The sequence below is a fragment of the Schistocerca serialis genome, chromosome 3 (genome assembly GCF_023864345.2).
Source record: "Schistocerca serialis cubense isolate TAMUIC-IGC-003099 chromosome 3, iqSchSeri2.2, whole genome shotgun sequence".
NCBI classification, from domain to species: domain Eukaryota; kingdom Metazoa; phylum Arthropoda; class Insecta; order Orthoptera; family Acrididae; genus Schistocerca; species Schistocerca serialis.
The window spans coordinates 996,792,334-996,817,385 of NC_064640.1; the positions used below are offsets into that span (position 1 = coordinate 996,792,334).

Sequence of the window (25,052 nt, forward strand, 5' to 3'; positions counted from 1 at the left end):
TGTGTTAAATTTCACATGCTCAGTCTATCTAGTTGTTCCTGTGGTTCTTTTGTCCAGGGACAGGCAGTGCTCCAATCTCTCCTGGAGCAGCAGCATGCTGTAAACGCCCTGAAAAAACTGGAATATGCTGCTTGTAACTCACCAAATGTCGATTAATGGGAGACAACACCAGGGATCCAAAATACACATAAGTTTGTGAGTTCGGTCAAGTCACAACTGCACCCATGTCTTTAATCTGAGTTCTTTGTCCATCACTCGTAATTCAATAAACAGTTTATTATGATTCATGTGCACTGGAGACACACAATTAACATCCATGTCCGTGTCTTGAGGAGGGGGCTTACCTGCCACATTGACTATGCAGGGTTCTATGCTGTTGGCATGCCAACCACTCTTCCCCCTTACAGTGATCTGGCCAACGACTGGGAGGTTTATGAGACTTCCTCACTTTTGGTGTTACTGTCGTACGCTTGTAAGCCTTGGGTTTCTCCTCGGATCTACCAGTTATTGTACCAGTTAGCTCTGCTCCAGGAACCTGCTTCACTTTCGCTTGATGAAATGTATAAGTTGCTGTCAATTTATCACCATAAATACATACATGTCACAGCAGCCCGTGTGAAGTTCTGTGACTATCATAAACAGTCTCACCAGTCCTGCCAGGCTTAGGCAGCCCAATTCCATGGCTTCAATCACAAATGTCAGTTTGTTACCAATGCTCATCGTGATTCCCATGCTGATTTTATGGTCTGTGACACCATTAGTCAGTTGGCTCCCGCCAAGGAGTTATGTTAACACACACTACAGGGTGAGAACCCATTTTTGAGTGAAGTGTTGAATACTGATCAATCTTTCAAGGTATCTCGTACTCCTGGTGATCAGATTGAGGCTTGGTGTGACATGCCTGTGGGAGCTCCTATTCCTGGTCGTTGAGCATTAGTCAGTTCAGGGGGATGATGGGGATGGGACAATATGGCAGCCGTGCAAACACTGCCTCTACATTGCACTGGACACCAATGTTATAAACCACAAGAACCACAGCTACAACAGTACTCTGTACTCTCAACTTGCCCATACTATTTCACACACCATGACAGGACAGCAACATAATCATTGAGCAACTTGCAACAACTGTTGGAAAAGAGCACATATAACATCTTTGTATTGCTCCCAGCCCCCTGCTCAAGACATGGATGTGGATGTTAATTGTGTGTCTCCAGTGCTCATGAATCATAATAAACTGTTTATCGAAGTGCGAGTGATGGACAAAGTACTCAGATTAAAAGTGGACATTGGTGCAGCTGTGACTTGACCGAACTCACAAACTTATGCGTATTTTGGATCTCTGGTGTTGTCTCCCATTAATTGACAATTGGTGAGTTACAACAAGAAGCATATTCCAGTTTTTTTTGGGTGTTTACAGCTCCCAACATGTATAAATTTGTGATTCATTCCTTGACTCTTTTGGTAGTGGATGATGTTGGAACTGCAAATATGTTCAGTCAGGATGCTCTCAGTGCTTTTTGTTTTTCCATTTTGGATATGGTGCACCACCACATTTCTGACCTGGTCCCTTACCAGCAGTTAGATTCTGTGTTATGAGTTCTTGTCTCTTTTCTCAGGTGGGTTAGTTTGTAACACTAATGTTGTGGCCCATATAATCCTGGAACCTACAGATTGGATGCTCTTTTTCCATGTGTCCGCTATTCCAGTGGCTTTGTGTGATCAAGTGAAAACAGGATCAAACAGGCTCACATCTTTGTGGGTCATACAGCCTATTATAGCAAGTGAGTGTTCTGCCCCAGTTGTGACTGTTAAAAAAACATACTGGTCACCTCTGAGGTGACTTTAAAAGTTTCAGTCAATGCTCAGCCTATCACTGATACCTACCCTTTGCCCCATCCAAACGAGTTATTGGCTAAACTCACTGAGGGACAATTTTCTCCAAAATTCATTCATCTGAAGCTTATTTACAGGTTCTCTTGGATGAGGATTCTAAAAAGCTCCTTGTGGTTAACATGTCCTTGGGGTTATACCAATCTTAGTGCCTCCTATTAGATGTGGATACTTCCCCAGCAGATTTTCAGCACTCTTTTGGAACAACTGACTTGTATCCATTCTGGGATGCATCAACTATCTTGATGACATTGTTGTGATGGGTGCATCCATGGAAATGCATTTACATAACTTGTGCACCTTGTTCACAGTTTTACATATTGCAGGGCTGAAATGCAACTTGACCAAGTCACACATTTTTGAACTATCTATGTCTATTAGGTGTTTCAAGCTTCTCAGGACAGGGCTACGCTCATAGGTGGTTATGTTGCTGCAGTCACAACACTACCTCACCCTATAAATGTCAAAGAACTCCAAGCATTTTCAGGTAAAGTTGCTTACTATCCCAAATTTATTTCAGCCATATTGGCCATTCCATCAGATATGCTCAGCAGCACAACTCACAAGTTGAAAAGACAGTTCTTGCTATTGTCTATACCCCCAAAAAGTTTCACACGTTGTTGTATGGGTTCCATCTCATTACTGACCACAAGCTCTTGGTTTCATAATTTAATCCATCTGCTTCATTCTTGACAAAGCAGCACAGTGCCTCCAGCATTGGGCCCTGTTTCTGTCTTGCTACAACTGTGAAATACACTTTCAGCCTACTGCGCATCATGCCAATGCCGATGTGCTGTCCTGGTTTCCGATGAGGACAGATCCTACTTTTAATCGGGATGAATTCCTTTGTTTTCACTCAGATGTTGAAATGCAACATACACTGGAAAGGTTGCCTATTATGGGCTTTAAGATTGCAGCTGCTGTCACTGCCGATCTGGTTTTGCATCAATTTGTTCATCGCATTCAGCATGGTTGGCCGGACAAGCCGCCAGACAGGGCTTCTTATCCTTCACATACCTCTTTTACCCTGTGTCATCACCTTTTGGTATTGGGTAGTACCATTCTCTAAGCAACAGATGGACCATCACCTAGGGTTGTGATCTCAGCCGCCCTATGGCAGGATGTGCTAGTTCCTATATAATGGACGTTGGGGGAGGGGGTCTCGCATACCAAGTTACTGACCTGTCAGCACATGTTCTGGCACAGCAACGACAGCAACACTGTACATTTATTCATGGTCTGCTCTTAGTGTGCTACACAACAGGCAGCACGATGGGGGTGCTCTCTCTGTGGCCTGCACCACAGTGTCCATGGGAACACATCTATGTTGATTTTGTGGGACCCTTCCTAAACTCTTCCTGGTGGTTCAACAGCCCCCATGGCTCTGATTCACACCATTTCCAAATGTTTTTTCTATTTAAGGATTGCCTTATACGATTGTGACAGATAATGGTCCACAGTTTGTGTCTCAGGCCTTCCGTGACTTCTATGCCCATCAATGCCTTCATCACATGACTGCTCCTCCTTTTCACACCCAAAATAATGGCGAGACAGAACGTCTCATCTATACGTTAAAGATTGAAATTAAGAAGTGTGTCACACACTCCTCCTCAGATGCCACCTTGACATGTATCTTGAGTTTCTACAGGTTTATGCTGGTGGGAGATCAGACTCCAGCTGAGATGCATCATGGCCATCAGCTACACATCCTACTGCATCTGCTCATATTACCCCCATCGTGGTTTGCTCCTGGTTCTGCTGATCGAAGTGGATTACAGCCAAGATTCACAGCTACTGAGGCCATGGACTCTGTACGGTGCTCACCAGTGATGGGCTGGTGGTTCGCCACTATGACCAGTTGCATCCTCGTGCCTTGGCAAGGGCTGTGGGTCCACCACCAGTGCCTCTGGCTCTGCCTCTGCCATCCCCCTCAGCACCTGTCCCAACCTTGTTGGGTGTCCCTCCTGCAGTGCAGACCACCGCTCTTTGTGGATGTCACCTGCTCCTGCTCTCCTCCACAGTCCAGGATCCACGACACCTACTGCTGGGCCTTTCCATGACGCTTTACTGCCACCAGTGATTTCACAGCCAGCAAGGCTGGAGCCTTCAGGTCCTTCAACACTGGCATTCCTGGCGTCCCTGATCAAGTGGTTGGTGCCTTCATTGTCAATGCAGCTTCACTACATCAAGGGATCAGACATTGGGGTCCTACCAACACCCTTGTAACTTGTCTTCTCTTAAGGTATATTATAGCAGAGAGCCCGCAGCAGGTGTCCTTGGTCGCACCACTCCTGCTCTTTTTCAACGGTTTCAGCCCAGTATCTCCTTTCACCATCATAGACACACCTGTTGTGTCAGTTGCAGGGGCCACAGATGTTTCAACAGTCACTCTGATGCTTGCTTCGCTGGTGCATCCCTTCTCCAAGTGGAGAGGGACACTATAACCCTGTCTGTAACACTCGGATACATGCTGCGGCACCAGGTTGTTGGCAGGCTACACTTCAAATATTCTTCCAATGGCATCTGCACAAGCAGGCCAACAGAGGCCACTTACAGTAGGGCCATATGACCTGTGCACACAGCTTGGCAGCCACCATGCCGTATACTGGAGTCCTCCTCTTTATTAGCGTAGTGCAGCAGGCACTCACCATCCTGTTGTGTTCGTACTTATTGTGAGGAAATGCTTGTATCAGTATCTCAATTGTTTCTGTGTTTGTCTGAGTGTTCTCAACAGTCGTTCACTTATATATTGAAAAAGAATAAACTTTGGTTCATTATGGCCATGCTGATGTCTGTTTTCTACAGTATGATACACTTTTTTGTGCTCATTTTTCCTTTGTTCAGCTTTAGTTTGTCAGTTATATTTTGACTTCTCTTAAATGATGAAGCTCTGTTTATATGATAACTTTATAAAATGACTATTAAACCATGTTGGGTCTTTCCCATTCCTTAAAACATTGCATAGAACATACTTTTCTATGGCATACTGAATGATGCTTTTGTTTTTTGTCCATTTGTGCACCAAATTTTCATCCTCAGCATTGAATACATAATGTTGACTGCTTAGATACTCTGTAATTTGTATCCTGCCACTCTTTTCCTACCTTCCATAACAGTCCTTGTAACACCCATCTCTCTCTCTCTCTCTCTCTCTCTCTCTCTCTCTCTCTCTCTCTCTCTCATGCATACCTACTGTTCAGAAACTTTCAGTACACTGTGAGTGGTTATCTTTACTCATTCCAAAGCTCAAATGGAAAAATGCAGCAATTAGTCCTGGATAATCTGAATTTATTGCAGATCAATTCTGACTATAGAAAAGCTGTCACCAGTGCCAGAGCTAAGAGAAACAAGTACAGTACAAACATATACAAGACAGCATAATGCAGTAATAATACAAATGAGAAAAATATGTGTCATACATCACCCTATGGGGTTATATCTAACTTGTGCTTAAACACATACATCTTTCAAATTTGAATACAGTCACACATATAAATAGAGTGCGTAAAGGAAGAGCACCTTCTATGTGGCCGAACTGTTAAGGAGATCCATAAACTTTCCCTTCTGACCATGGTGCAATAGTCACATATGCAAGTAAACAGCTGGAACACAATGTCCACTCACAATCAGGGGAGTGACAATGTTGGACTTCTCTACCACATCCTTTCTATCAATCGCAACACGTTCACTGGAGCAGACCGCCACTTTTCACCCTGTCTGTCCAATGTAGCAATCATCACAATCCACACAATACGAGATGGAGATTTTCTACCACCACGGATCATCTGGCATTCACCAGCTTAATGAGTAAGTGGGCCTCACAATCTGATATGTGATATTTGAGCAGATTCTCCGTAATTTATGATAAACATCTTTGCATGTCAGTTGAAATGCATTTCTTATATGCTCTATATGACCATGTTTTTCTTGTTAGATTTATGTCAAGGTGGAGTTGTAAACATTTTTGCTTGTAACTGCTTTGTGTAAAGTTTTATATTTTAATTTTTTATGGTGGTTTGTCTAAGTTCAGTCTGTTAGTTTCTGAGAATAAATTCTTATTCACATATAGTCATTTTCCTGAGCCCTCTATAGATGGCCATGTTTTCCACATCTCTGTCCTTTCTTCTCTCACTGTTTTATATTTTAAGTGAAATTTTTGTTTTATTAAATTTCATATGACCTGATGTGTGTACAACATTGTGTACATCGTTTTTTTAAATTTTATGTCTTTATACGCAAGTGTATCCTCTTGCCATTTTCTTCCTACATTTTTGTAACTGGTGTTTGGATTGATGTGCTTATGTTTGTACTTTTATTAACACTGTTAACTTACTTTTTATAAAATTTGATGGTTTCTAATATTAACAGAGTATGTTACATCTATACACTATATGATCAAAATCATCTGGACACCTGGCTGAAAATGACTTACAAGTTCATGGCACCCACCATAGGTAATGCTGGAGTTCAATATGGTGTTCACCCACCCTCACCAACAGTGTCTCCTCAATAACAATTTAGCGAACATTGCTATATATGGGCCTATGCAGCAGGCACCTGGTTCATGCATCCATAATGACTGCTGTTCATAGGTAACAAAGGCTGAAATTTGCATGCCATTACCACAACTGGACGGACACTGAGAGGGGAAAGGTGGCCCTTTCAGATGAATCATTTTTTATGCTTCATCAGACACATGGCAAACACCTTGTGACAATTGTCAGAAAGGTCCAGGCTGGAAAAGGGAACATTATGGTGTGGAGAATGACCATATCCAACCCTACATGGAGTTTACTTTTCATAGGCACAATGACGTTCACCAGCAGAAAAATGCAACAAGCCACATAACTCCCAGTATACACTATCTGATCAAAAGTATCCAGACACCCCCAAAAACATACATTGTTCATATTACGTGCATTGTGCTGCCACCTACAGCCAGGTACTCCATATCAGTGACCTCAGTAATCATTAGACACCATGAGAGAGCAGAATGGGGTACTCTGCAGAACTCATGGACTTCGAATGTGGTCAGATGATTGGGTGTCACTTGTGTCATACGTCTGTATGTGAGATTTCTACATTCCTAAACTTTACTTGGTCCACTGTTTCCAATGTGATAGTGAAGTGGAAACATGAAGGGGCACATACAGCACAAAACTGTACAGGCTGACATCTATCCAGACCATCACACAGGAATCCCAAACTGCATCAGGATCCACTGCAAGTACTATAACAGGTAGGCAGGAAGTGAGAAAACTTGGATTTCATGGTCGAGCAGCTGCTCATAAGCCACACATTACACAGGTAAATGCCAAACGACGCATCTTTGGTGTAAGGAGCATTGGACAACTGAACAGTGAAAAAATGTTGTGTGAAGTGATGAATCACAGTACACAGTGTGCGTATGGTGAATGCCTGATGAACATCATCTGCCACCATGTGCAGTGATAACAGTAAAATTTAGGGGCGGTGGTGTTATGGGGTGGTCAAGTTTTTCATGGAGAGGGCTTGCACCCCTTGTAGCTTTGCATGGCAGCATCACAGCACAGGCCTACATTGATGTTTTAAGCACCTTCTTGTCTCCCACTATTGAAGAGCAATTCGGGGATGGCAACTGCATCCATCAACACAATCAAGCACCTGTTCATAATGCACAGCCTGTGGTGGAGTGGTTACACAATAATAGCATCCCTGTAATGGACTGGCCTGCACAGAGTCCTGACCTGAATTCTATAGAACACCTTTGGGATGTTTTGGAACGCCGACTTTGTGCCAGGCCTCACTGACCGACATCAAGACCTCTCCTCAGTGCAGCGCTCCATGAAGAATGGGCTGCCATTCTCCAAGAAACTTTCCAGCACCTGATTGAACATATGCCTGTGAGAGTAGAAATTGTCATCAAGGCTAAGGGTGGACTAACATCATATTAAATTCCAGTATTACCAATGGAGGGCACCAAGAACTTGTAAGTCATTTTCAGCCAAGTGTCTGGATACTTTTGATCACATAGTGTACATGCACAGTTTGAAGAGCACCAGGATGAGTCTACTGTACTCCCCTGGCCACCTAACTCACTGGATTTAAACCCAGTTGAGAGTCTGTGGGACCACCTTGATCGGGCTGTTCACACCCTAGATCCTCAACTGAGAAACCTAGCACAGCTGGCTATGGAACTGGAGTCAGCATGACTTCACAGCCCTGTCAGTGCCCTCCAGAATCCTTTGACTCTTTCTGCGTGTCTCAAAGCAGTCTGCAGAGCAAATGTGGTTATTCAAGCTTTTGACAGTTGGCTACATAAAAGTGACTGGCCAGCATATAATCTGTATTTCTTTCAGAATGGGGGTAACTCACTTTCTTTCAGGTTTAAATATGAACATTATTGTGTTATTAATTTCAGATATTTTTGTATATTTCTCATGTTTACAAACACCGGGTGTTTGTGTAACCATGAACACTGACAAAAGTGCCTGGGAGACAGAACCACCTTTTGGACTATGAGAGAGGGTGGACTGTATGTACTGGATTTCAAAGGAAGAGCACTGTACTGAGACACTGAGTTAAACAGAAAAGAAAATGAGAGAAGATTTTGCTGTTAAGAAATAAAGTTTAGGAAGAAGGACTCATTTGTTCATATTATTTTTTATATGTGTGTGAAAACAATGACCAGTGAAAGTTCCAATAATATATGCGTTTATAATGTTCAAATAGCAGAAATGATTGAATTCTTTCTTCTGCTCTTATTGCACTTCTACTAATAATTATTATTTTTCTATTTTTAAGTTAGTTATACACACCTGAGAATGAGCAGTATATGCCCAAATGTGTCCAACCATCATTAACATTATATTTCCTGCTAAGTCATTATTTCTATGATAATTGTTGATACACTAACTGCAATGATATATTTAATTTTGAGGAATAATTTTAAAAAAATATTAATAATTGAACATATAAAGACATGCATGGAAAGATTTCGAATGAGCTAATCAGTCATATTAGACACATTGACACCTACCAACAGAGAGCTAAGAATTCAGACTTTACAGCAACATACTATAATTCTCCTAAAAACAACTTCATTAAGATATAATTGTGGTCAAAGTTCACTCCCATCCAAAATTTCCACAGCCAATTTAGCCAGTGTGCTTGTTAGCTACCTGATTCTGCCACAATATTTTTGTTGCCTTGATTTTCCTGGACTAAATGACACCCTTTATTAATTAAAAAAGTTATTAATTAATAATTTGCATACATTATCATAAATCATTAAAAGTCTAAAGATGGTGCCTCTGCTCATAAATGGATTATCCCAAACATAGGCATACAAAATGATTCCATGAACATTACACTTTATTAACCCACCACAACCAAATTACTGTCTTAACACACAGTGCATGCAAATTAGAAAAATCCAATGTAGCAGTTTTCCAAATGATTATGTAGTGTCGAAAATACTAAAATGTTCATAAGCTATCATTAACAATGCTAAGCCCACACCAAAATTTTCAGACCACAGCTGGTAATCATGCAAGTAGGATCTATGTCAAAAGACCTGGATGAGCTTGTATATGATTATATCTTTCAGAATGTGCCACTTGCATTCTTACAGTAAACACCTTTGTAGAAACATGTAGTGTCTGTAACTTCTTTCAGTCATTCTGTAGATAACATTTATTCTAGTCACATAATTTTGTGATCATCATGAACATCTGTGCATTTGTGTTACGTATCTGGAATGCTGAATGCTAACAAACTGTGCACACTAGAACTGTTGTGGTGATATAATGTCAGACTTCAAGCATGAAAGTTCACTATATGAGTCGGTTTCATACTGTTTCATAGGATTGTGGAGATTCCTGCCTGTAAACAATGACTTTATCCGAAAACTGGAACTGGTCATTGTGTCACATATAGTGATGATAAATAAGGGAAAAACCACATTAATTAAAAATTTTTGTTGTGTACATTATTAGGATACTTTCCATAACAACAGTCCTACAGCAAGTCAATAAACTTTCTTCAATGAGGCTCTGAGGGCAGAATAAGGGTTTGCAAGTAAGTCTTCCCACAAGTTTTGTGGTAAAAAGGTATATTGTGTAAAATGATAAAAATATGAAAAGATGACACAGTCAGATATATCCAATACACATTCACTGTCAAATTTCTAATATTACCTTCACTTTCTCTTTATATTACCTGAAATCCTAAGCTATACATCTTGACTAACATTTCCATTGAGAAGAGAGCAACAAAGAAGAGATTGGTCCAGTCTGAAAATAAAAAATGCCAAATGTTAGTAAAAGTAGAGATTAAAAGATGATTACAGCCTTAGGAATTTTTTTTAGCACAATGATAGCAAGTAAAAGTATTTGTGAGAAGTATCATGCCTGGCCAAGGAGGAGCTCCCATGCTTTAAGAGAAGATTGGATCGGATTGTTTGGGGGAAGAGACCAAACAGCGAGGTCATCGGTCTCATCGGATTAGGGAAGGACGGAGTAGGAAATTGGCCTTGTCCTTTCAAAGGAACCATCCCGGCATTTTTCTGGAGTATGGCCGGACATGGGATTGAACCGTCGTCTTTATGAGAAGACATTTACATGTGATTAGTAAGACATGTTAGTTCCCATTCTTTGTTTATCCACAAATTCCTCAAGTCTACATACCTTAATTAACTGACATTATATTACCAAATTCTAGCATCCATGCTAAAATATTGGTATTTTAATGTGAATACTAACATATCTGGACTGATATACAACAGACCCTCCCACAACATATACAGCCAACAATGATGAGGTGAAAGCTATTATAAAGTTAACAGTTTTATTAATCTTACTAACCTATTCATCCATAAAGCTTTGTAATTTATATGAAGGGGACACTATAGCAAAGGGAAGAAACACAAAGTTTCGTAAGAACCAATCTTCAACTTTTACAATTATGCACTGTCAATGATCAGTTGAATTGTTTGAAATTGATATATTAGCTCTGAAACCACAAAAGATATGGGGTTGAACAAAAGTATTTTATTCAAGGTAAGAAAAACAATTGAAAAATGTTATACTAACCAAATATCACCTCCATAATCTGATTATCAGATATGTACATATGTGAATCACATATAAAATACTATATAATTTTATTTATCCATGTTCACAAAATTTCTGTGTGTTTCTCCCTTTATTAACAAGTTACCAGAACTTTACACATGTTGTTACAAAGCAAATGTTACTTTTCTTTTTTTGATTTAAAGGTACCGCATAGAAAGGGCAGATGAGAGTTTAAGCCTCATATTTCCCAAAGAAAATCAAATTTCTGTAACACTTTGCCAAATTGATTGGTTAACATACTACTGTCTGAGGCATGTTACATTATGTGTAGCATTACTGAGGGAGCAATATGGTACTGTTGTTTGTCCACAGCATATTTTGTGAAAGAGTAATATGGTTTTTTTTTTTTTTTTTTTTTGGTGAAATACATTTTTCCTTCATTTTTATGGCACTATGTTATATTTATCTTTATTTTCTTTGACTTTACATGCTAAAATAATATAAACATAACATTGACACTATCATTACTTCAGTCAGATTTGAATTGAACATTTTAAAGTCATAAATAATTTTACCATGCAAATCATAATTGTTTGCTGTTATTAATGATTAACTGATGTCTCTAAAGTGTAGCAAATAAAGCTATGACTGCTGAACTTTTTCTCTAAATCAGTATCTCAGTCTAGTTTCACTTTGCAGCTGTGTTTACTGGGTACTGCCATCATCTGTATATCTGCATTTCGTTATCGTATCACTTTTGCCACCTCAACGTACACTGAAGAGCCAAAGAAACTGGTACAGCTGCCTAATATCGTGTAGGGCCCCTGTATGCACGCAGAAGTGCCACAACACGATGTCGCATGCACTTGTCTAATGTCTGAAGTAGTGCTGGAGGGAACTGACACCATGGATCCTGCAGGGCTGTCCATAAATCCATAAGAGTATGAGGGGTGGAGATTTCTTCTGAACAGCAGATTGCGAGAACTTCCAGATATGCTCAATAATGTTCATGTCTGGGGAGTTTGGCGGCTAGCAGAGGTGTTTAAACTCAGAAGAGTGTTCCTGGAACCACTCTGTAGCAATTCTGGATATGAGGGGTGTCGCATTGTCCTGCTGGAATTACCTAAGTCCGTCGAAATGCACAATGGACAAGAGTGGATACAGGTGATCAGACAGGATGCATACGTACATTTCAACTGCCATAGTCATATCTAAATGTATCAGGGGTCCAATATCTATCCAACGGAATGCACCCCACACCATTACAGAGCCTCCACCAGCTTGAACAGCCCCCTGCTGACATGCAGGGTCCACACACTCATGCGGTTGTACCCATAAATGTCCATCCGCTCAATACAATTTGAAATGAGATTTGTCCAGCCAGGCAAAATGTTCCAGTCATCAACAGTCCAATGTCGGTGTTGATGGGCCCAGGTGAGGCAAATAGCTTTGTGTTGTACAGTCATCAATGGTACACAAGTGGGCCTTCGGTTCTGAAAGCCCATATCAATTATGTTTTGTTGAATGGTTCACATGCTGACACTTGTTAATGGCCCAGCATTGAAATCTGCAGCAATTTGTGGGAGGGTTGCACTTCTGTCATTGTTGAACAATTCTCATCAGTTGTTGTTGGTCCCATTCTTGCAGGATCTTTTTCCGGCCACAGTAATGTCCGAGATTTGGTGTTTTACTTGAATCCTGATATTCATGGTAGACTCATCAAATGGTCATACGATAAAATCCCCACTTCACTGCTACGTCAGAGATGCTGTGTCCCATTGCTCATGCGCTGACAATTACACCATGTTCAAAATCACTTAAATCTTGATAACCAGCCATTGTAGCAGCAGTAACTGATCTAACAACTGGGCCAGACACTTGTTACCTTATATAGGTGTTGCCAACCACAGCACCGTATTCTGCCTGTTTTACACATCTCTGTGTTTGAATACGCATGTCTATACCAGTTTCTTTGGCGCTTCAGTGTATATTCTCCAGGCAGTGCTATAAACATGAACCTGACTGACCAGTTATCCCATGTATTACAAATTTCCTTCATTGTGGCACTGAGAGAACAAATTGTGCACTTATTTCAGTTGCAACTATCTTTATTATCAAGAAATATTATTATCTTTACCAGAGTTGTCACACTATTATTATTATTATTATTATTATTATTATTATTATTATTATTATTATCATCATCACAAATACTAGTACCAACACATTCAACACAACAACAAACAACAGCTATCAATACCAACCCTTTGGTTATGTAAGAAAACATTTATAAATATTACCTTGAAAATCATCAAGCCATTTAGGTTGATGATAATGTTCTGTAGCAAGAACAACTGTATTTAAGAACACCAGCATTATAATTAACCAGTAGAATGCTTGTGACTTCACAGCTTTTCTGCAAGCTCGTCTCAAACGACGATTCTGCCTGAAATTAATTTTATAAGGTATGTCACAATGAGGCACCAATTATTATGGCAGTGTAATAAAATTACAGTTAACTTATCAATGAAATTCATGATTTAAGACAAGTCCACAAATGAAATTATTCACTTAAAATTAATTGCCAGTACTTTGTGTCAACATAATTATTGCATGTTAAATTTCAAGCTTAGTTGTTTGTTTTACCAAAATGTCTTCATAATTTGCTGATGTGAAACTTACACTTTAAGAGCCATGCCATTGTTATGCAATTAATCTATTTCGACAGCAAGCAATACACACAGTACTTTCAGGTTTTGTAGTTAACATTCATCTGTTATACAAATTTTCTTAGTTACCGTCATGATCTGTCTGTCAAAGACAGAAAGCAATGAAAACTGTGAAACACACAATCCATGTGAGCTTCTCCACCATCATTGGGGGCATTTTACATTAAAAATGCTTTTCATATTGGTATGCGGAACGACCTGGCAGCGAACAAGCAGTTGCCATAGGTAAATACATTATACCAGTACAAAACAGCATTTTAGTGACTGGAGAGTCACAGACAATATACTGAAAAGGTTGTAGATTGAATGCTAGAGTGAAATGTGATTTTTATTATTACATCCCCTTTTTACTGAATAATGAAACATTCAGAACAGCTACTAAGTTGTTGGTGAAAGCAAGAAATGGAAGATCAATATTTAACATTCCACCAATAAAGTTATTTGAGTATCAGTACTAACTCAGTTATATTAGGATCACTAATAAAAATGACCATAACTTCATTGTAGCAAACTTCCTGGTATTCATGTAACACGATTTAGGGGAACCAGTGGAAACTTAAATGGAGAAGGCAGGCAAGGATCTGATGAAAGTTTATAGTAATTTATTTCCTGTGTCCAACAAGGAACATCAATAACAAAGTAATTACACATAACATAACATAACTGGTCAGCATTCGTATCATCATTGACACATGCCTCACATAAATGCTGTGAGCCCATTTTAATTTTGATAATGACAAAGGGAGAGATAATCTGAGCTTAAGATTCACTGCAAATATTCTGTTACATGCTTTCACTGTAAAGGCTATTAACACATAAAATTGTAAGGAATAGGGTAGTATATAGTATTAACTTTTCAGAAATGCAGGAAAGTTCAAGTACTGGGGTCTCCAGATGTAAATTCAATATAAAATATAATTTGTGGCTTGGAAAAATAAACTGCACTGTGATATTCTTCACCAGCAACAGTCGCATATTCTGATATGCTATTCTTGAGAGCTGGAATTTGCTAATGACAACCAACTGATTGATCTCATAATGGTGTTCCAATTTTATGCCACTCCTGTATACCTGTTAGTGGCAACGACGACACAGATTATCTTATTGCCTCAGTGATGTGTGTATTTTGTTCCAAGAACAATAATTATATTCAATATTCATTTGTTCTTTAACACATTCAGCACTATGCCCATATGATATACAGTCACGCACATAATATCCATGTGGTTGGCACTCATATCCCATAAGGACCCAGCTTTTCCACTCACTGAAATGTGTTTTCCCCCATGCTATACAACTGCCCACTGCTGCAGTAGTTCATATTATGTCCACTAGATGCAGCAGGAGTCAACTTACAAGTATGCATTTACTGAACATGGTGTACAAACATAAGAAACTAACTCTCATAAAGGACAGAAAGAGCCTACCAACAGGCTTCAAAACAAGGAAGCTGAAGCAAAATTAAATTTTTTAATGTATATTTCATATCCACAAAACATCAGGCAACCACCAAACAGATCTCTGTATGTTCAAAAGAAGGTTTTACAAGAACAATAAAACCAAACATTATCACAGATTATAACATGAAAAAGACTGGTGTAGACCATGTCCATCAGCCTTACAGCTACTACACATTAGCAAGCAAAATGATGAAGTGGTAGAAAAAACTTTTCTTTCACATATTTCTACTTTCAACTGTGAAAGGTTTCATTTTTTTTTTAAGCTGAAATAACAATACTACTAGTATGAATATATACAATACATCATTTGTTTCTATTATAAAAATCGTCAATGCAGTTGAAGGAGTTGGCCACTAGTAAGTCTTTCAGGCTCCTTTTAAACTGATCTTTATTTGTAGCTACATTTTTTATGTTTGCTGGCAAATTATTGAAGATGGGTGTTCCTGAGTAGTGGACACCTTTTTGAACTAACGTAAGTGCTTTTAAGTCCTTGTGCAGATCATTTTTGTTCCTGGTATTGTATGTATGAACTGAGCTGTTTGCTGGAAAAAGAGATATATTATTTAGGACAAATTTCATTAAGGAGTAAATATACTGAGAGGCAGTAGTTAGTATACCCAGTTCTTTGAAGAGGTTTCTACAGGACGTCTGTGAATTTACTCCACGAATAATACGTATTACACGCTTTTGGACTCTGAAAACTTTTGTTTGACTTGAAGAGTTAGCCCAAAATATTATACCATATGACATTATGGAATGAAAGTAGGCAAAGTACGCAAGCTTTTTCATTTTTGTGTCACCTATGTCTGCTAACACTCAAATTGCAAATATAGATTTGTTAAGGTGTTTCTGCAGTTCTGTGGTGTGCTCCTCCCAACTGAAATCAGTATCAAGTTGTAATCCAAGGAATTTAAGACTGTCAACCTCTTCTATCTGCTCTTCTTCATACTTTATACATATGCTGGGTGAAAACCTCTTGCAGGTTCTGAATTGCATATAGTGAGTCTTTTCGAAGATTAATATCAGTGAGTTGGCTTTAAACCATTTATTAATATCCAAGAAAATACCATTAGCAGATCTTTCTAGAACTACACTCGGCACACTATTTATTGCAATACTTGTATCATCTGTAAACAAAACGAACTCTGCTTCTGGGAGTGTAACTGATGAGAGATTGTTAATGTACACAAGAAGAAGCAATGGCCCTAAGATGGATCCGTATGGGACACCACATGTAATTTCTTCCCATTCTGATGATGACTGATGACTTAATTTGTTTCCTGTTAGCGAGGTATGACTTGAACCATTTTGCAGCACTGTCTGTGACACCATAGAATTCTAATTTATTTAAAAGGATGTTGTGGTTCACACAATCAACTGCCTTTGACAAATCACAGAAAATACCTGCTGCTTGTAATTTGTTATTTAATGAATTAAGTACATTTTCACTGTAGGTGTAAATAGCCTTCTCGATATCAGAACCCTTCAGAAATCCAAACTGTGTTCGTGATAATATTTTATTTGTGGTCAGATGGTTGAGAAGCTGCCTGTACATTACTTTTTCTAAAACTTTTGAGAAAGCTGGCAAAAGTAAAATCAGTCTGTAGTTTGATGGTATTTCTTTATCCCCTTTCTTGAATAGAGGCTTAACATCTGTATATTTTAGCCAGTCAGGAAATGTCCCAGTTATAATTGACTGGTTACACAAGTAACTTAGAATTGTACTAAACTCACAAGAACATGCCATAATTACCTTTGTTGATATTTCATCGTAACCACTAGAATGCTTTGTTTTTAAAGATTTTATTGTGGAAGTTATTTCTTTTGGTGAAGTGAGTGACATATTCATGTACCTGAAGCTATTTGTAAAGGCTAGTTTCAGATATTCAAGGGCATTATTTACCTATACTGACAATTCCATTCTATCAGTAACGGATATAAAGTACTTGTTAAATAGATTTGCCACACTATGCCCATCAGTTACTAATGTGTCATCTACCCTTAATGCTATTTACTCCTGTTCCTTTCTGGTTCTACCAGTCTCCGCTTTCACTATATCCCATATTGTTTTTATTTTGTTCCCTGACATTGCTATCTTCTTCTCGTAGTGCATTTGTATAGATGTCTGAATTACTTTTTTAAATATTTTACAGTAGTCCTTGTATTTAGCTAAATCATCAGCATTGGAGCTATTCTTGGTTGACGGATACATTTTCCTTTTTGTCTTACAGGAAATCTTTATTCCTTGTGTAATCCATGGTTTTATTATAGACTTCTTTTTAATTTGAGTAACTTTTAGAGGAAAACAGTTTTCAAACATGGTACTGACATTGTTCATGAATATCTTATATTTTTCATTTGTGTCATGAGCACTATAAACATCTTTCCAGTTCATATCTTTTAGCAGTTTTATAAAACACTCAATTTTTAGTTGATTGACTACCCTCCTGTAGTCAGATTTAGCAGTCTTGATAATCTGCTTAGAATTTACATCTAAAACAAGGAGCTGCATGTCATGATCTGATAGTCCATTTATAACAGGTTTTATTATATGATTTTGTTCCTTTGATTTGTCTATAAAAATGTGATCAATGGCTGTCCTTGAGGATTTAGTGATTCTACTTGGAAAGTTTACAGTGTGAGTTAGATTCAAAGACAACATTACTAACTGCAGTAAATGTTTACTGGAAGATTGCATTAGAAAATCTGTATTAAAGTCACCAGCAATCAAAATTTCTTTGTTTCTTTCTGTTAAATAACCCAAAAGAGCTTCTAGATGATTTATGAATAGATTATAATTTCATGCAGGTGCTTGGTAAATAGTTACTATTGTATAGGATATGTTATGAAACTCTACTTCTGTTGCACATGCTTCTAGGTGCTGCTCTAAACAGAATTTATTAATGTCAATGTTCTTGAATTTATGATAGTTTTTAATAAATGTGGCAACTCCTCCTCCATCCATATCTACTCTGCAGAAGTAGGAAGCTAGCTTAAATCCTAAAATGTCTAAGATATCTATACCAGTGGTCACTTGATGTTCAGAGAGGCAGATTATGTCAATTTGGTTAGATGAATTCATTTCATCAATACAAATGAGTAGTTCATCAACTTTATTTCTGAGTCCTGGAATGTTCTGGTGTAATAAAGATAACTGATACTGAATACTAATGGGATTACAACTGCTTTGGCGAAGATTTGATGGCAGTTTCTGATTACTTTCTGTTAAACATTGTTTAAATGGAGGCTGTATGCTAAAATTTGACTCCTGTTCATCTGTTTTCTCAAACTGAATGTGCCTGCCAATCTCTCTTAAAACTCGTTTTCTTTCCCCCTTCCATATCCTAAAAAATGCATCCCTCTGACACCTGTGACCACTGGTATTTTACCACTTGTGACAGTGTCCCCCCTTACGTTTTCTGCAATCAACCCAGACAGTTTTCCCTTCCCTTTCCTATTGAGGTGAAGGCCATGCCTAGTGTAGTCCCACCTATCGATAGCATCCACAGGAATCAAACCAGCCACTCCAACTCCAAGTTCACCCTCTCAATGAAAGAGTTCAAATGAGGCCGATCATGGCGCCTCAACACAGACACAAATCCCACACTTGTATGCTTCGTCGCTGATGCTATCTTCACCAGGTCACTCTCTATGGAATATTCAGAGAGTCTGTCAATGCCATTTCCCGGACCACCCACTATAACCATGGCATCCACCATTGTGAAATCCTTGCACAAGCAACCTACATCCTCTGTTACCTGACCCAGATCTGCACTAGGCTTGAAAAAGTTTATGACCTGGTACTCTGGACCTAGATTTTTCTGCAGTAGTTGGCCAACACCTCTACCATGGAACTACCTAACAACAGAACTTTCTTTTTCTTTACAAATTTACCTACCTTTTTCAAGTCCTTGAAAAATTGTTGGGCCCCTTCTACAGCTTCGGCTACATATCAGCTATTTATCTCTAGGGAAATTTATAAGAAAAGTTGGCACAGATTTGGTAGCTGCAGGAGGAGACATTCAATCATCAGAACTAACACCAGCCACTAGCCTATATAGAAATTTTGGTCACAGGTTTTTAGAAAAGGTGCCACCCACTGAAAACAAAGTAAACACCACATGCTACTGTACAGTTTGCTGTGAAATAGAAAGAAAGAGACTGACAAGCAGATAAAGAAAGAAAGCAGATTGTGTTGCAAAAACTGCAATGTTGGACATTGTGTACTACAATGTTTTCATGATTACCATTTGGAAGTAAATTATGTCTAAATTAGATATAATCATTTTTTTATAAAATATGAAATAAATATGTACTTGTGATTTTTTGTTTTTATTTCCATTTGAAATCTTTGTGAGCAAATGCAAAACTTTTTCTGGGGGAGAGATTTTTTATGTTCTTTTAATGCTAATATATCAGTATTGATGCATACATATTCATAAGCAAGCATATTTACTAATCTATGAAGTATGGTTTTTAAAATGGTGCTACATGTGTACCTCTAAGATGCTTGACTACTGTGTAATTAGTCTTTAAATTTGCCAGAAAATTGACAATTCACCTATGCATTCGAAGAGGACAGTGGTGGTGAATGTGTTAATTCATTCATTTACACATTCATACACTGTGTTCTGTAAATTACAGCAAGAAAGAGAGCTTTTCAGGATGTGGAACAAGTTAAGCTATAAACTAAGAGGCAGAAGCACCCACTGAAGCAACTTCTCAACTTCTCTAAAGTGTGCTAAACATCAATTGTGACTTGTGCTAATTCACCCAACCTGTAACTGTGGGAATTACTTCTAGAGTGCTTTATATACGTATATTAGCATAAAGATAGCTACTCAGATAAAAATAACAGCTGAATAGTGGAAGAGGAGAAGCCATGGCATTCTCAAACATTTCAACCAAAGCATTTACATCACTTTACATAGAACACTATCAGCTGCCTATATGATGGCAAAGTTTAGGTCTACATCTACATCTACATCTACATCTACATCTACATGATTACTCTGCAATTCACATTTAAGTGCTTGGCAGAGGGTTCATCTAACCACAATCATACTATCTCTCTACCATTCCACTCCCAAACAGCGCGCGGGAAAAACGAACACCTAAACCTTTCTGTTCGAGCTCTGGTTTCTCTTATTTTATGTTGATCATTCCTACCTATGTAGGTTGGGCTCAACAAAATATTTTCGCATTCGGAGGAGAAAGTTGGTGACTGAAATTTCGTAAATAGATCTCGCCGCGACGAAAAACGTCTTTGCTTTAATGACTTCCATCCCAACTCGCGTATCATATCTGCCACACTCTCTCCCCTATTACGTGATAATACAAAACGAGCTGCCCTTTTTTGCATCCTTTCAATGTCCTCCGTCAATCCCACCTAATAAGGATCCCACACCGCGCAGCAATATTCTAACAGAGGACGAACGAGTGTCATGTAAGCTGTCTCTTTAGTGTACTTGTTGCATCTTCTAAGTGTCCTGCCAATGAAATGCAATCTTTGGCTCGCCTTCCCCACAATATTATCTATGTGGTCTTTCCAACTGAAGTTGTTTGTAATTTTAACACCCAGATACTTAGTTGAATTGACAGCCTTGAGAATTGTACTATTTATCGAGTAATTGAATTCCAACGGATTTCTTTTGGAACTCATGTGGATCACCTCACACTTTTCGTTATTTAGCGTCAACTGCCACCTGCCACACCATACAGCAATCTTTCTAAATTGCTTTGCAACTGATACTGGTCTTCGGATGACCTTACTAGACGGTAAATTACAGCATCATCTGTGAACAACCTCAGAGAACTGCTCAGATTGTCACCCAGGTCATTTATATAGATCAGGAACAGCAGAGGTCCCAGGATGCTTCCCTGGGGAACACCTGATATCAATTCAGTTTTACTCGATGATTTGCCGTCTATTACTACGAACTGCGGCCTTCCTGACAGGAAATTACGAATCCAGTCGCACAACTGAGATGATACCCCATAGGCCCGCAGCTTGATTAGAAGTAACTTGTGAGGAACGGTGTCAAAAGCTTTTCGAAAATCTAGAAATACGGAATCAACTTGAGATCCCCTGTCGATTGCGGCCATTACTTCGTGCGAATAAAGAGCTAGCTGCATTGCACAAGAACGATGTTTTGTGAAACTTTGCTGATTGCGTATCAATAGATCGTTCCCTTTGAGTTGATTCATAATGTTTGAATACAGTATATTCTCCAAAACCCTACTGCAAACCGACGTCAATGATATAGGTCTGTAGTTCGATGGATTACTCCTACTACCCTTCTTAAACACTGGTGCGACCTGCACAATTTTCCAATCTGTAGGTATCGATCTATCGGTGAGCGAGCGGATGCATGTGATTGCTAAGTAGGGAGCTATTGTATCAGCGTAATCTGAGAGGAACCTAATCGGTATACAATCTGGACCTGAAGACATGCCCGTATCAAGTGATTTGAGTTGCTTTGCAACCCCCAAGGTATCTACTTCTAAGAAACTCATGCTAGCAGCTGTTCGTGTTTTAAACAACATTAGATTGATGCAGAATTTACACATCTGAGACAAGATACTCTCATGGAATATGGAAGGAATGGCTAATTAGCTACTTATTTACTTAGTTTTCGAATATCAGTGGATTATCAATTTCCTTCCTGATGTCTGCTACCAGCATGTAACTTATAGACTTCTGCACCAGCTTATAAAACAGCAATGTTAATCCTAAGAGAGTTATGCATAATTTGTATATTATTTTTGTACCTACACTGTCTAATCACATTAATGTGACCACTGCCTATGTCTGACATCAAAGTGCAATAACCACTTACAGACGGGAGGCATAAGCACTAGCTGTGGAGGGCATATGAAGTGTGGTTGGGGGATGCAGAAATCAGTGCATACATTGTTGTAATGCAGACCTCCAAAATAAAACAATCACTGGCTTTAGGCCAAAGAAGGAAGCATTCCTTAATTGCTAAGTTTGTAAACTGTTTGCATGCCACCGTGATTAATGTATGCAATGTATGGCAAAATGGTGCTATCCAAAACTGGCAGTGAGCCAATTGTCCTGCACCACAGTCCATAGATGAAATGACTCAACAATAGCTGTGGAGATGTGTACAGGAAAATACATGTGCCACTGTTTAGTAATGATTGCCCAGATGGACATAGGAGCTACCAACAGTGTCTCCTCAATGACCGTTCTGCAAATGTTGCTGCATATGGGCCTCTCCACCTGGTCCACGCACCCATGGTGACTGCTGTCCATCAGTGATGAATGCTTGAATTTGCATGCCAGTACCACAATTGGATGACTACTGAGTGGAAAGAGGTGGTCTTTTCTGATGAATCATGTTTTATGCTCCATCGGACAGATGACCACTGGTGTGATGGTCCTGCAACAATCGTCAGAAGGGTTCAAGCCAGAGAAGGTTGATTGATTTGGGTGAGGGGACCAAACAGCGAGGTCATTGGTCGCCAGAGAAGGGAGCACTATGGTCTGGGAAGTGTTCTTTTGGCATTCCCTGAGTGATCTCATCATTCTGAAAAACACAATGGATCAATGCAAATATTCACCTGTCCTTGGAGACCAAGTTAAGCCCTACATGCAGTCTGTTTCTTCTTGGCACAATGGCATCTACTAGCAGGAAAATGCAACATATCACACAGCTCACAGTGTATAGGCATGGTTTGAAGAGCACCAGGATGAGTTTATCACACTCCCCTTGCCACCAACTTCCCAAGACACAAAACCAATTGAAAATCTCTGGGACAACATTGATTGGACTATTCGCAACATGGATCCTCTGTCGAGAAATGTAACATAGCTGGCCAAAGCACAGGAGTTGGCATGGCTCCACATACCTGTCTGTACCTTCCAGAACTTCACAGACTCTCTTCCTCCATGTCTTGCAGTGCTCTGTGCTGCAAAAGATAGTTATTCAGGCTTCTGACAGATGGTCACATTAATGTAACTGGGCAGTGTAATATTATGGCTGTGAACTGTACAGTTCATTCTACATTCAGTCAACCCCAAATACCACCAGGCAGCCCTCAACTGCTTAATATTATTGACACAATAATATTGCATCAAATATTGTGTGGAAGCATGAGGTTAGGAATGGCATAATAATATTACCCTATCATTATGACCAGGAAGCATCAGTTATAACTCTGCATTTATAGCGAACATGGTGGTGCCTGATCATATGGACCTCTCATGCATTGTGATTTAGCGTCTTGCCTTGCAAAATACTAGCAAAAATTATGCAGAACATGGGAAATGTGTCTGAACAGCTTCCACTGAACATTTTGATTAATCAGAAACTCATTCATGGTGGATTACACAAACAATAATTATTAACCTATAACTTACAGAGACTGTGTGTAGCCTAACAACAGTATTACTGTAAAAAGAGAGAATAAATGGCTCTGAGCACTATGGGACTTAACTTCTGAGGTCATCAGTCCAGAGAGAATAATTTTTACAGTCATTTATTAGATATAAAACTTCTAATCTTAAATAACAAAACATTTCGGCCACTTACTTTCTTGCTCAGACTGTCATATTATCATTAAGAAATTCTTGTAAGGAATAATAACATTTCTGTGCTAACAATTGTCATAGATTTTCCTTTACTTGTCCCATCTCTACATGCCTAGGAATTTCAACCAATGACCCTTATGTAATTCTTGGACAGTGATCTCTACTTTTGGTATCCTTAAATCATTTTGATTTGTTTGCAGTTCCATAATATAAGACTTTATAATATTAACAGTTAAGCTGCTTGCTGTGAACTAGTTTCTGTTCAACACTTTGATTCTTCCACTACTGGAAAAAAATATATGTATTGCCTGGTTTTGTTTCAGGGCACTTCGGCAGATAAAAAGTAAAACATGTGTCATTTGCTGAAATGGCTAATAAATCAGATGGTAAACCCAAGCTTGAATACAAATTGGTAAAAAAAGGGCATTCCAGCAGGAAGTGGTGAACAGTTAAAATTTGGGCGCAATGTCTACAAAGTGTTGGGGCAGCGCCACTAAGCAAATCAGCAAATGATGATGGCTAAAAAGGCAGTGCCCAATATATAGCCTCGTGGTGGGAGGACCGAGAAGAGGTCATACAAGATGCCGGGAGAGGATTAATAAGCTGAAGCTTTTTCCCATGAAGGGAGAACCATTGGCGATGCCAAAGGGACACCACCTCCTGACAGACGGCAATGCAGAGATCACTGGAGAGAATAGAGGTATTAGTGGGCAGAGGTACAAGGACTGCAGCCTCGGCAGCAGTGTCAGCAGCCTCATTTCCTGGCATACCAACATGACCAGGGACCCACAGAAACATGACATTGGCTCCACCAATAGTGAGCAAGTGACAGTTTTCCTGGACCTGCTGCACTAAGGGATGAGCAGTGTACAACGCACAGAAACTTTGGAGGGCACTGAGTGAGTCTGTGCAGAGGACACAATTGGGAAGGCTGTGTCACTGGATGTACTCCGTGGCCTGATACAAGGTGAAAAGCTCAGCTGCAAATACTGAGGAGTGTGCCAGAAGCTGATATCAAAAGACACGGGTGCCAATGACGAAGGCACACGCGACCCCACGGTCAATCCGAGAGTCAGCAGTGTATACAAAGGTAGTATCGCTAAGTTCCATGCGAAGGTCATGAAACTGAAGGTGATAGACCGAGGCTGGAGCAGTGTCCTTACAAAGTGAATGAAGGCCAATGTCAACATTGGCCCACTTCATGAACCCAAGGTAGTGAAGGGTTCACACCCACTGGGAAAGTTGCAGGTAGCGTGAAGTTAAGCTGCCGTAGCAAGTGGTGAAAGTGGACTCCAGGAGGTAACAGAGAAGAGGGACAAGCCTTATACTAATGATCTAAGGAATCATCAAAGAAGGAGGC

At 39.4% G+C, this 25,052-nt stretch overlaps 1 protein-coding gene across 5 annotated transcripts in view; it reads right to left on the reverse strand.

Annotated features, from left to right (window-relative positions):
- Positions 1–25,052, reverse strand: part of LOC126471447 (muscle calcium channel subunit alpha-1-like) — an 876,499-nt gene that overhangs the window by 379,973 nt on the left and 471,474 nt on the right. For all 5 annotated transcript variants that reach the window (XM_050099633.1, XM_050099629.1, XM_050099632.1 and 2 more), the window contains exons 11-12: positions 13,247–13,392; positions 10,093–10,166 (exon numbers count right to left, since the gene is read on the reverse strand). In XM_050099633.1, the coding sequence (XP_049955590.1) occupies positions 10,093–10,166; positions 13,247–13,392 (220 nt within the window). The remainder of the gene's footprint in view (positions 1–10,092; positions 10,167–13,246; positions 13,393–25,052) is intronic.